The sequence below is a fragment of the Camelus ferus genome, chromosome 10 (genome assembly GCF_009834535.1).
Source record: "Camelus ferus isolate YT-003-E chromosome 10, BCGSAC_Cfer_1.0, whole genome shotgun sequence".
NCBI lineage: Eukaryota > Metazoa > Chordata > Mammalia > Artiodactyla > Camelidae > Camelus > Camelus ferus.
This window is the reverse complement of record NC_045705.1, coordinates 65,544,032-65,556,636: the sequence shown is the minus strand read 5'-3', so window position 1 is coordinate 65,556,636 and position 12,605 is coordinate 65,544,032. Positions and strand designations below refer to the sequence as shown.

The window sequence follows — 12,605 nt, the reverse complement described above, 5'->3', positions numbered from 1 at the left end:
GAAGACAGTGGGGCAGGAGGGAGGTGTCGAGATGAGGAGTCACAGGCAGGTGGCTGGAGAGCAACCACATCTTCTCCCCTGGTCAGCGCCCCGGGCTCGGGCCCCAGCAGGGGAGTCAAGTGTGGCTCTTCTGAATTTACAAGGAGATTCAATATTTTATTCTCAAAGCAAATTCTCGAGGTCAGCACAACTATCCCTATCTTACTAGTGAGGAAACTGAGGCTCAGGGAAAAGACATGCCTTGTACGAGGCAGCAGGGCCCAGCCTCCAGCCCTGCGCACCCTCAAGGCCAGGTCACCTGGGTAGTTCCGGCAGCCCCCTGCGGTGCTCCCCCGCCGCCAGGTGCCCTCGTACAGGGTGGTGTTCCAGTTGCGGAACCTTTGACTCTTGAGTGCGTCAGGCGTCAGGTTGCAGATCTCCAGGCGGGTGAACTCGCGCATGAAGTCTCGGAATGACATCCTGGGGGGTTGAGGTGCAGAGGTGAGTTGTGGTCCCCAACCAGGGCGCTGAGGGCACGCTGGGGTCTGTGGGGACTGGGAGCTGGGGTGCCTGTCCCAGGGGGGCACTGGGAGGCACTGAGGAGGGGGCTGCTCACCAGAATTCCCCATCCTCCATCTTGACCCGGAGCTGCTCCCGTTCATAAGGGTCCACGCTGTTCCACTCCGAGGAGCTGTGGGGAAAAGGGCACTGCCAGGGGCTGGCGGGCACTGACCTGCCCAGCCTCTGTCCCTGGGGCCTGTCCTCCCCCAGCCCAGGTGAGGAACCCTCTGCAAGGCCAAGTCCAGAAATCCCAGTCCCAGGAGTTGTCTCATGAGGGCTGGGTCAGATGCCCAAAGGATGCTCACAAGCCAGGCACAGTGGCCCGCACAGCCTGAGCTTTGCTAGGGCAGTCCCCATACTGCAGGCTGGCAGAGCCCTGAGCAGAAATGCCACTGGCACTGAACAGCCTCCCCAAGCCTCCCTAGCCAATGTCTGCAGCCGCTCACCCATCACTCCAGGCTCCTGTCCACTCCACCTCGCCCCATGGGTTCCGCATCCGGATCAGGTTCACCATCTGGCCCTGGTAGTTCACCTGTTCCCCAGAGCTCCCATCAGTGCCTGCTTCTGGCATGCACTTTAACACCCATTCCTGCCACCTCACCCTCACCGAGCCTGGCTCAGCAGGCAGCACCAGAGCAGAGCTGAGAAGCCTGTCCAGGAATAAACTGCACACAAATTACAGTAACTCAGGGAGGGACAAGATAAACATCTCTGGATGAGAGTTCCTAGGAGATAGAAAAGGTGCCACAGGCGGTCAAGGGAAGAGCCAGCCCCTCCCACAGCCCTGGTCACAGGCCACAAAGGCAAAGAGGCAGGAACCACCCAGCAGGGAAGGAAGGCCTCCATGTGGGCCAGTACCTGCTTGGCCCCGGTCACAGAGTAGGCATGGCCCTTCACCAGCTTCTTGAAGGTGATGGCCTCCATGTCCAGAATACTGGAGATCTGTAGAAAAGCACATGTGCTGTGGTCAGTGTCCCCACCCCCAGTCAGGAGCTGCTTTCCCCGTGCACAAACAACTACTGGGAGACCCCAGCTATCATCTCCACTTACAGGCGCTGCCCCTGGAAGGGGGGCTGCTCAGGCACTCCACTGATGCTACCACTGGTGGGGGAGCCTGGGCACCCCACTGACACTGCTTTTGGCCAGAGCTGTCCAGACCCTGTGCAAATACGCATGCACACACATACAGCCATGTATAGCCCCTCCCCTCATCCCAGAGCCACAAGGCCCTCAGAGAACCTTGTGTGGAGGGACACGGTATGACAGAGAAGGGGGGTGAGAACAGGCTAGAGTCAGGTAGGACTGGGGAAGAGCGTGGGGCCAAGATGAGAGTGGAGGATGTAGTGATGGTGGGGGTGGAGCCTGAGATCAAGGATGAGGGATGCCAGGATGAGCTGTGGGAACAGAAGAGCAACAAAGTGAGTGAATGGAGCAAGTTCGGGAATGAGGCTGGGGTTCACGGGAACTGGGACAAGGGAAGAGCTGAGGTCTGAGGCTGTGAACTCAACAGCAGATGGGCACAGCCTGAGATGACAGGTGCAAGGAGCTGAAGTCAGGAAAACACACAGAGGTCTGAGGTTTGGGGGACCTGATGACACTGGGCATGGAGGTGGAGAATGTGACTGAAGGGATGGACGAGGCTCAGTCAGGATCTGGGCATGGTGTGAGGTTAAGGATGGGGTATGAAGCCAAGCCTGGGACAAGTCTGAGGCTGGGGTGGGTTGGGAGAGGGAACAGTAAGACAAGACTCAGGTCACAGAATGGGGCGCACTCACATCAATGGAGCAGCCCAGCAGGGAGCCTCGCTCCAGTGCCTTGAGGATGATGCTGTAGAGGTCGCTGGGCGCCTTGCGCAGCTCATACCACTCGGTGACCCCGCCTGTGAAGTCCTCAAAGCCCTCGGAGGTGCTGCCCCCGGACAGGGCCTCATAGCTGCCATTCACCCTGTGGGGTGGTCCAGATCAGCACTCTGCATTAAGAAGGACCCCGAATCCCAGGGTGGCATGGACCTGTCCCTGGGCCCCTACTCACTTGGCATAGGCCTTCTCTAGCAGGGCGCTCCAGAACTCGTTGCCTTGGGCAGAGTGCACGAACACCAGCTTCCCGTCCTTGGTGGGCAGCAGGTCATCCACCACCACGTCCACCCACTCCCCAAACTGCCAAAGCTGGGGGAGGAGGGGCACAGTGAGTACCTATTTTGAAATCCCCTGGGCCTGAGCTCAAGCTTCGGCTCTGCCACTTATTAGATACCACATTCTAGGTCATGTGTCCTACATACAGAACCTGAGCAAGTTATCCTCTCTGAGCCTCAGTTTCTCCATCCATAAAAGGGAACAGCAATGCCTTCCTCATGGGAAAACGAAAGAAGATCAGGAAGGTAAAGCTTTTTTTTTTTTAAAGCTTTTTTGATATTTTTGAAACAGACCAAGGTGACTCTTCAGGTATGGAGAGCTTGGAAAGCCCTTGGGCCTTGGCTCTCCAGGAACCAGGGTGTGTGTGTGTGTGTGTGTGTGTGTGTGTGTGTGGTGTGTGTATGTGTGTGTGTGGTGTGTGTGTGGTGTGTGTGTGTGTGTAAGGGGGTGGGGGGTGTCCATGTAAATTAGGTATGAAGGAAAATGTGGCATCCAGATCCTTCAACCACAAGATAGACTAGACTCCCACAATCACAGGATTTGCTTCAAGATGCCTTCAGGAGCAAGCCGAAAGTGACTAAGTGCTATGGCGGGTGGGGTGCAGAACAATGGAGCAAGGGGAGGAGGTGGGCCCACAGCACCCGCTGGTGGGACGGGCGAGTAAACGACCCAATCAGAGGCTGGGTAGGAGCAGATTGGAGGAGTGAGGGGAGGGGGCGGGGAAAGGGCGGCGAGTCCACGCCCCTGCGGACCAGCTCTGCAGGTGGGGCACTTGGTCAAAGCAGATCTAAACGCGCCGTGTGTCCTGCAGACTGTGCGCACCAAGGCGGGTCAGGATGAAGTAGGGTAAGGAGCGCCCTGACGAGGCAGAAGGAGAGAACACCACGGCCAGAGGTTCTCATCCAGAGTTGCTGGAGTGTGTCTCTCCTAAAACCAGCTTATTGAGAATTCGTCAGTGTGATTTAAAAAATGGGCCTTGTGCGCAAACAACGTCAGGAAAAGCTGGTTTAAATAGGCTTAATCCTGAGTCTTTTCTGCAGGGCTCTCTCAGAGGCTGGAGGGTGCCAAAGTGTAGGAAGAGTTGGGGTGGGTGGGTGCAGAGACCGATGACAACGGTGTAGATGGCCACATGTGCTAGTCTGTTTTCCCCAGGGGAACAACTCTATTTCTCAGACAGGGAAGCTGAGACCCTGAGGAGGAAAAGGATTTCCCACAGGATGTAACACAGAAACCTTTCTACTCTTCCAAGCGCTTCCTTCCATCTCCCCTTATATGCACAACCACCAGGAAAACTGCCAGCCCAAATACCTGCCCAACCGTTTCACACATGACAGACCTTTTCACACTTGACAGATCCGAGATGGAATCAAGAAGTCAAGTATTTTCGAGAGGGAGGGCTGGCCCTGCAAGGTGTGGCCCTGAGCCACCCTAACTTCAGACTGCTGTGTATGGGTCAGTGGTCCTCACCTTCTCCAGTTCCTGTTACCCCTCTCTCACCAATCCCATTGTCCCAGGTGGGTGTGGGGCTCCTCACCTGGAAATGGAAGATGCCAGCATAGCCATTCTGGAAGCTTTGGCCATGCGGAACTACTCGGTGCAGGAGGGTGTCATTGAGGGTAAGGGAGGCAATGGCAGCCAGCAGCCAACAGTCCCCTGGGATGGGAAAGATCCACGTCAGGCCTGCTCCACCAGTCTGCTCCCAGTAGTGCACATGGGTGCCATACTGAGGAGAACCTGGGGTTCCCTGGGCAGGGTGCCCCTCAACTTACAGAAAAGACCCAGCAAGCTGGGCAAACCAGCCCCAGCGCTGATAGCCAGAGCCTGCCTAGGCTTGCAGGAGGGAGGAGCTGAGGCAGAGCAGGAAAGAATGGGTGTGGGGAACTACCATGGAAAAGACACTCAGAACCCCCCAGGGCCTACCCAGCGCTCCCTGGCAGATGTCTGTGCGGGTGGCTCCATCCACGATGAACTGGGGGTTTGAGAACAGCTCCTGAAAGAGACCCAGAGTCCTGTCTCTGGGCCAGCCCCTCCTAGAAACTGGATCCCAGCCATCCCAGAGCAACTTCCCACTAGGGACCTGGAGTCCTGCTCACATTCCTCACCCAGGATGCAGGTAAACTGAATCCCACCCAGGGTGGCCCCTCTCACCGTGGGACGCTTCCACTTGACGCCATAGGTTTTGGAGGAGTTTGGGCCCAGCTCCTTGTAGCCCAGGCTCTGGGGCACTGGGGGGAAAGACTCATCACGGAAAAGGGCCCCACTCTGCAGGCAATGAGCCCGCAGCTGCTCAAAATCCTGGCCCAGGTACTTGATGGCGTTTTCATGGCGGCCCAGGCCCAGCTCCTTGGCCCGCTGCTTTTGCACTTGGGCAGACACCCCGGTGCAGTACACCGGAGTGATGATCTCCTCGGCCATCCTGTGAGACAGATGGGCCTGCTGAGAGCCCAGGTCTATAACTGGGGCTCCTGCTTGCTGACGCCACTCTCTGGCCCCTGCCACCCTTCCTCCCCAAACCTGCGGTCTCCTCACTGCTCCCCTCACGGAATCAGGGCTCTCTGCCACCTCCCCCTGCTCCCAGAATTCAGGAGAGGGGGCCTCCCATCCAGCAGGTGTGCTGGCCACCACCTCCCTACGCCTCTACAATGCTACCACCTCTCTTCACAGACTCCCATTGTCCTGGGCCTGCAGTCCTGGGGTCAGTCAGCCAGGTGGGGCAGGGCGGAGCCCGAGATAGTAACGCAGGGAACCAGTAAAGTGGGAGACCTCAGGGAAAGCCTCTTTGACTGCCTTCCTATAACCCTCCTTCTCAAACTAGCCAAGCTCCCATGCACTGGCCCCTTTCCCTGGCTTGGGAGCTGAGAAGTCCAGGCAGCCAGGGTCCCCCGTCCCAGGGCCCTGAGACAGGTCGGAAGAACAGGGCCGCTGGGCCTCACTCCCTTCCTCTCCAGCCTTCCCCCCGAGCCCAGACCCCGGAGACAGCGTGGAGCGCAGGCTGCGACCGCCGCCTGAGCCGTGCGGCTTCCCGAGCCCCCGCCCCTGTCCCAGGCACTCCGAGGGCTGGGGTAGAGGCAGCCCCTCAGCCCGGGAGCTGTGGCCAGGGTCCAGGAATCCCGGTGCGGCCACCCAGCTCCTTACCTGGGGGAGCAGTGTCTGGGGGTCGCTGCGGTCCCTGCGGCTGGCTTCCCCAGCGGCAGCTCAAGACAGGGCCCAACCAGGAAGAGCGCTCCTCCCCGCCCTCCTCCCGAGGCCCCTCCGCCCTCCTTCCTTCTCCCTCTTCTCTTCTTCCTCCTCCTCCTCCTCGAGCTCCAAGCCCGCTTCCTCTCTACTCTCCCTTATCTCTCGGGCACTTTCTTTATCTCTCTAACTCAAGGAGTCTCCGGGCCCCTCCCTCCGTAGGCGCTGGGCCAACTCCGCGAGAGGACAAATTAGTAAAAGGCAGAGTTGTCCCCGGGGAGGGGCCAGCGCATATCGAGGTGGAAGGGCTGGGCGCTGGACGGAAGGGCACCGCAGGGGAGGGGGAGGGAAGAGGGCGCGACAGGGGGTATTTTTAACCAGGGGCAGCAGCTCAAGTTGCAGGGCTGGGCGGCCCAACCCCACGCGGCGCCCCGGAGGGCATTCCCGGGCGTCCCGGCCGGCAGCGCCGCTTCCTGCAGCCTCAGGTCTGTCCCCCCGGCGCCCCTCCTTCGCGGGGCCGCAGCTGTCCCCCCACCCCTGTCCCCGCGCGCCCCTAGCGCGGGGCCGAGATTACCTCGGGCTGCGGCAGCTGCTCGGAGGAGGGGCCGGGCTGGCGGCGAGCGGACCCCTGCCGGACGCTCGGCAAACGGCAGCCCCACCCCGCCGGGTCCGCGCCGCAGCCAGGCTCCTGGGCAGGGCCCGCTCCCCGCCCCCGCGCCCTGGGGCGCAGGCTCGGGACGCCGCCACCCCGCCTTAGCGGCTCCGGGCGTCCGGGCGAGGTGCGGGGAATCGGCCCTCCAGGCCCGCGCTCGCTGCGTGACTTTGGGTGACCCTGCCCTTCTCGGCCTTGGTTTCCCCGTTTGCGCAGCGAATGGAATGAAATGAGCAACTGTGGGAGCCCATCTTTCTCTTGCGCTCTGAGGTTTCTTGAACCTGGAAAGGTCGGCAGCCTTTCCCTTTCCGCGAGCCATCCTTTGCCCACACACCTGGGAGCGCCCGAGTGCGGACTTACCCGGGAGGGGGCGGCGGAGGCTGAGAGCAGTACAGCAGGCCCACCCAGGCCCCAGAGAGACCCTGCTTCCCAAGATGCGTGAAGTTGGAAGAGCCCTGAGGTTGCATGGAGGGAGACTGGGGCAGCCCCCCCCCACCCCCCAGCTCAGGGCTTTTGACTGACCTTGGGGGCCCTAGCCTACCAGGTTGCAGCTCTTATATGATGCGCACACAAGCATTTTGTTCAGGAAACAGTGCATAGCTTTCCTAGGATTTTAGGACCCATGATCCCAAGAAGGTTAAGAGCCACTGATCTAATCTGTCTTCATTCTCACTCCCAGTTTACAGATGAGGAAAACTGAGGCCTAAGAGGATGCTACTTGCTGAATTCCTTCAACTCGTGAGTCAGTGCTGGAACCAGTTTCTGGGTCTTTGCTTTTCACCATTGGGCATTTATGTGTCCAATCTTGACTAAACCCTTCTGACAGGTCTTTGCATAGCAGAGACCCATGACTAAGGCAGATCAGTCCCTACTATAGGAGACTGCTCTCCTGGTTCAGTTTCAGGAATTAAGGTAGGTGAATCCTGATGGAAAAGTAGGAGGTAACTAGACAGTGAGATGCTGGAAAAGATGTTACTAGCTGAAAGAACAGTGTGTGCAAAGGTCCTGAGGCTGGGGGGGAACACTGGCCAATAGGGGAACTGCAAGTGTTTCTTGTGACTGGATCACAGGGAGCAGGAGCCTGGGAGAGGAAAGATGCTCCCGTCACCCCAGAGCAAAACATTCTGGCTCAATCTATGTGTCCCACAGTCCCCAGAATTACTTTCACAAACCTGTCACTCCTACTGATTGCGTTCGGTTGTTCACCAAGTGGGCACTGACTGCCTCCTGTATGTGCAAGGCACTGTGCTCACCTGGGCATAAGATGGTAAAGACCCACGGCTTTGGCTCTCTCTGAAGGAGTCAGTGATTCAAGTCTTACAACCACAATTAATTGGGAAGAAGAAATGGTGTGAAGGAAGCCTATAACTGAAGCCTTAGCTAATCTATGTATTAGAGTAGGCATAAATCAGACAAAGGGAGTTATGGCAGGGGTGGGGGAGATGCCAGGTAGGAGAATTAATTGCCTTGGCATATGGAGGAACTGAAATATTCTTAGTGTTGCTTGAGCAGCGAGAGAGAAAGGGAGAGAAGAGTTCGGGCAGGGCTGGATGGGCCATGGGAGTTTGGATTTTGTTCTGCTTGAGGTAGAAGGCTGCTTAGATTTATACAAAGGAAGGAGAAGGATGCCTGGGAGTGGGTGGTTCAAACTAAGGAGGTGGTAGGCACAAAAGAAGTAGATGGATTTGATAACTGTTTAGGATACAACATATCAAAATTTAACTCAAACTGTATTATACACCTAAATATAAATCCTAGGACTATAAAGCCTCTAGAAGAAAGAGAAGGAAAAACCTTAACAATATTGGGTTTGGCAAAGGGAATTTCGTATATGATAAATTCCAGATGAACTCAAGATTTAAATGTAAAAAATGAAAACAAAAATACAGCCAGCAGCGAAGGGAGAAATGTTTTTAGTCATCTCAGTGTGGAAAAGTTTTTTGTACCCTGACATAAAGCCCAGAAGCCACAAAATTTTATTTTACCACATTAAAAAATCTGTACAGCAAAGTCAAAATGATAAACTGAAGAAAATACTTACAAGTTACATCTTGAAGGGCTATTTTTCCTTATATGTGAGTCAGGTACCAAAAACAGTGGAGAAATGGGTAAAGACAAAGACAATTCACAGAAAAGAAGACTAACAGCTCTGGAATATATGCAGCAATGCTTGAGCTCACTCAGAAGAAGAAAAAACACAAATTAAACCTTCACTAAGACACCATTTTCTACTTTAGCAAACAAAAAATCTGGTACCTCACTGGTGAGTTTTCTGGAAAACACATACATGGCTAGAGATTGAGGGGCTGTACAGGGATAGCCCCATTATAGGGACATTTGGCAAAGTTCATTCACTGTCTGGAATAGCAGAAGTCTGGAAACAGCTTAAATATCAATCAATATGAAACAAGATACATTATAGTACCTTTATATAGAGGAATACTATATAGCTGTCAAAAGGAATGTGTGAACGAGGAACCATCTTCAAAATATATTAATTACACAATAGGATGTATGGAATTCTTCCACTGGATTTTTTAAAAAGGTGGACGGGGTGAGACATATATGCAATTTTGGTGTGGTGTCTTTTTTCTGACACCACCTCTTATACCAAGTGTGTGTTTTTTTCCCAGGTACCAAATACTTTCTCAGGTTTGATAATTCAGTAGAAGACTCAGAACTCAGGAAAGTGCTTTACTGGCTGTTACCAGTTTATTAAAAAGGTTACAACTCAGGAGCATTCAAATAGAAGAGATTCATAGGGCAAGAGATTCATAGGGTAGCCAAATAGAAGAGATCCGTGTGGGGGAGGGGTGCAGAGCTTCTGCCCTCTCCAGGTGAGCCACCCTCCCTAAAAGACTCCAAATCTCCAGTGCCCCGCCTCTCCTGGAGGTGGTGAGGAGGCTGAAAGTTTCTACCCTCTGGATCACTTTTTCTGGTGACTAGCCCCCACCCTGAGTAACCTCATTAGCATAAACTCAGGTGTGATCCAAAGCACATTTAGGAATGACAAAAGGCACTCCTATACATTCAGAGGATTTTAGGAGCTCTGTGCCGAGAACCTGGGACAATGACCAAATATATATTTTATTACACCACATTCGGTTATGCATATTTAGAGTCTTTCTCTGGAAAGACATAAATTATTACTTTCATTGTTTCCAAGGGTAGGAGATGACTCTTGGTTCAAAATTCAAAACATACATGTGAATATATTACTTATTTGAAAAACTGTTAAGAAATACTTTGCAGTACTTTGTCTTGGCTTCTAATGTCCACAGTCTCCAAGCATTACCTCCATGCTTGGGAATGGCATCCAGATTCCTCTGCCTTCTGACCCTTTAGACTTTTCTCCATCTTCTGTTCCAGCCACACCCCAAACATACCCTCCCCTCTAGCCTTTCTCTGTGCAGCAGTTCCCTCTCCTAATAACATCCACATTCGAGCTCTGTTCTTAAAACATAGTTCTGAACCCTTCTAGGATTAACTCTTTCAAATTTGAGAACACCCTGTTTTAATGTAATACCCATTTTACAGATGAGGCAGTAGAGGAGATTCAATAACATGCTAAGGTCACACAGCAACCAGGGACTTAAGCTGTCTGGCACCAGAGACCAAGTCTTAATCACTCCTCTAGACTGTCTTTCTAAGAGTAACCTCTTCCCACCCCAGCATGGGCAAACTTGATATTGTTCAGAACCAGTTCAAATGCCAGGTCCTCTGGGGAGTCTTCCCTGCTCCTTAATTAACAAATTTACTTTTTTTTTTCAGGGGGGAGGGTTGTATTATAATATTACATTATGTTTGATTGCATAGACCTGGCCCTGCAGGCATTTCTAGGCTGACTATAGAGCCATTTTCCTTTTGAGCTTTTGTGGTCCAGTCGGCTCCAGGCCCTCTTCTAAGGACTGCATGTACCTCATCTCACTCTGTTCCATCTTCACTGTGTGGATCTCATCATCCATAGTTGATGTTATAGAGGGGAAACTGATGCTCAGGATGACTGGTCACCAGTGGGAAGGGGAAGGGCTATTACAGGGCCTGTGCTCACAGGTGTCAACCGCTGGTACCTGAACCTGGCAGACCCCCTCTCCCCACAACTCCCTCCCTAGCCCCACCCTGGGTCAAGGACCCAGACTAGGCCCTAAGCACAGTGGGTGTCCTATGGACATGAGTTTATTAGAGGAGCCAAGTCAGAGTGGGTACAAGTTGCAGGTTGGGAGGAGGGGGCAGGGGGCATGGGCAGCACTGCCAGTCTGAGGCCAAGAAGACAAGAGGCCAGGGGACCACAGGCAGTAGAGAGCTGGGTCAGCAGCAAGCGGATGGGCTGTTCACCCTGCGAGCGTCAGCGCCGAGGGCACGGCGGTGGCTTTGAGAGGACTGGGGGAGAAGGACAGAGAGATGCTCAGTGGAAGCTTGCCAGGCTCACGTGGCTAGCAGGTGGCAGAGCTGGGACACGTGCCCAGGCCTGCTGGACCCCAGGCCCCATGCCCCTCCTTCCCATTCTGTTGGGCCCCACACCTGCCTCCCAGCTTCCCCCAGCTCCTATCCCCAACTCACTGTGAAAGGTGTAGGTGCCTGGCTCCAGTTGCAGCTGGTGGCGCAGGACAATGAGGAAGCCCCCACCCCAGGGGTCTTCAGCCACTGAGAGACTAGCTTGGGAGGGAGGGCAGTGCCCCTCAGGGTTTTGGGAAGGGCACTTGGATACGACAGGCAAGGGGCGGGGGTGGTGGCAGCAGTAGCTGCGGCGAGGGGGCAAGCTGCAGAGGGGACAGTGGGGTGGTGAGAGGCCAGGGCCCCGGGGGAGGGGGACCTGGGCCTTTGGGTAGCTCCTTTGAGCCCTGCCATGGTGGGGGCGCCTCTCCCGGGTCCAGGCCCAGTGGGTCGGCTCCTTGGCCATGACCTGCATGAGAAGAGTGGGTGGTAAATGGGAGGTGGGAGGTCCAGCCCCTTTCCCCAGCCGCAGGATGCTGGTAGGGCCTCACCTCCTCGCAGGACTGGCGGCTCACAACCGCCCTGAAGCCCATCTGTGCCCACAGCTTGTCCCTCTGACAAAGGAAGTCTGACACTCGACGACGCCAATCTTTGCCCAGGGCCCATGGAAAAATCACACATTTGGGGTCCTCCAGGTCCTCCTCCATGTCATTTGCAAGGTACCTGGCCACAGAGGCCGGGGGCAGGGAACAGAGGCCATAAGCAACTGTCCCACCCCACCCCACAGCTCCCAGCAGTGTCCCCTCCCCCCTGCTCCCACGCCACTCACAGTGCCAGGAACAAATTGCTGCAGGTGTACTCGCTGAGCTTCAGATTGGCACGCTGGAAGTAGACCAGCACCATGGCCAGGAGATACTGCAGACACAGAAACAGGGAGAGTTAGAGGTAGGCACCGAGGGAGAGGGGGTTGTGCCAGGCCCACCTGCACCCAAGGAAGTGTTGGTAGGGTTAGTAATATGGTGGGGAGGGGTTTGCAAAGACAAGGGTTTAAAGGGGAGGCGTTCACTCCACTAGACCAGGGGACCCAATGAATTAGCAGCACTGAAGCCCCACCCACTTTATTCAAACTTCCCCAAGTGATCCTGCCTCTATCTGCACTGTACCACCTCACCTTATCTGAGACCTGGAAACAGGGATCTTTGGAGAGGAATTCCTGGAGGAAACTGTGCTCTGGGGGTAGAGAGGAGAGAGAGTGGACTGGGGTTACCACCCACCCTCCACAAGAAAAGAGCAGCATCAGAAGTTCCTAAACCCAATCCTCCACTGAACCCACTTTCTGACATGATCCCCCCACCTTCCAAACTGGGGGTCACCTGAGAAGGGAAGGGACAGAGATTGCCGGTGATTGCATGGGCAGGTTGAGGTCCTGCCTCACATCTGTTCACACTTGCGCCTCCACAGCCACTCCCCTGCCAGCCCCCAAGTGGACTCACCCAGAAGGCTGAGGAAGGCCTGGAGCTCCTGATGCTGGCGGAAACAGAGAGACTTGCTGCCCTCACCTTGACGGCTCCAGCCACCCAGCTTCACCTGGGTGCCAACCGCAGCGATTGTGGCAGGACCTTCGGTGTCACTCATCTCATGGGGATGGGTGAGGTGGGGTGGGGCAGGGTGAC

At 55.3% G+C, this 12,605-nt stretch overlaps 2 protein-coding genes and 1 long non-coding RNA gene across 17 annotated transcripts in view; 1 reads left to right on the top strand and 2 right to left on the bottom strand.

Annotated features, from left to right (window-relative positions):
- CAPN1 (calpain 1) overlaps positions 1-6,575 on the bottom strand; it is a 24,629-nt gene extending 18,054 nt beyond the window's left edge. Inside the window, exons 1-10 of one of the 2 annotated variants that reach the window (XM_032489764.1) lie at positions 6,421-6,575; positions 4,821-5,088; positions 4,593-4,662; positions 4,207-4,325; positions 2,572-2,705; positions 2,316-2,484; positions 1,399-1,482; positions 987-1,072; positions 596-670; positions 299-459 (exon numbers count right to left, since the gene is read on the bottom strand). In XM_032489764.1, coding sequence (XP_032345655.1) covers positions 299-459; positions 596-670; positions 987-1,072; positions 1,399-1,482; positions 2,316-2,484; positions 2,572-2,705; positions 4,207-4,325; positions 4,593-4,662; positions 4,821-5,087 — 1,165 coding nt within the window. In that variant the 5' untranslated portion in view covers position 5,088; positions 6,421-6,575. Of the gene's footprint in view, positions 1-298; positions 460-595; positions 671-986; positions 1,073-1,398; positions 1,483-2,315; positions 2,485-2,571; positions 2,706-4,206; positions 4,326-4,592; positions 4,663-4,820; positions 5,089-5,807; positions 6,323-6,420 lie in introns of those variants that run through there. The other variant, XM_006179543.3, reaches the window with a different exon arrangement.
- LOC116666524 lies at positions 6,253-12,497 on the top strand. Of its 2 annotated transcripts, none has more exons than XR_004323431.1 (3): positions 6,253-6,331; positions 7,178-7,410; positions 12,394-12,497. It is a non-coding gene; the product is annotated as an uncharacterized LOC116666524 (long non-coding RNA). The 2 variants fall into 2 exon arrangements; XR_004323432.1 differs by lacking the exon at positions 6,253-6,331 and adding an exon at positions 6,613-6,787.
- The window catches only part of SPDYC (speedy/RINGO cell cycle regulator family member C), a 35,571-nt gene continuing 33,618 nt past the window's right edge, over positions 10,653-12,605 (bottom strand). For 12 of the 13 annotated variants that reach the window (XM_032489777.1, XM_032489774.1, XM_032489776.1 and 9 more), the window contains 5 exons: positions 12,426-12,605; positions 12,104-12,162; positions 11,762-11,847; positions 11,484-11,655; positions 10,653-11,401 (listed from right to left, as the gene is read on the bottom strand). In XM_032489777.1, coding sequence (XP_032345668.1) covers positions 10,904-11,401; positions 11,484-11,655; positions 11,762-11,847; positions 12,104-12,162; positions 12,426-12,605 — 995 coding nt within the window. In that variant the 3' untranslated portion in view covers positions 10,653-10,903. The remainder of the gene's footprint in view (positions 11,402-11,483; positions 11,656-11,761; positions 11,848-12,103; positions 12,163-12,425) is intronic. The other variant, XM_032489783.1, reaches the window with a different exon arrangement.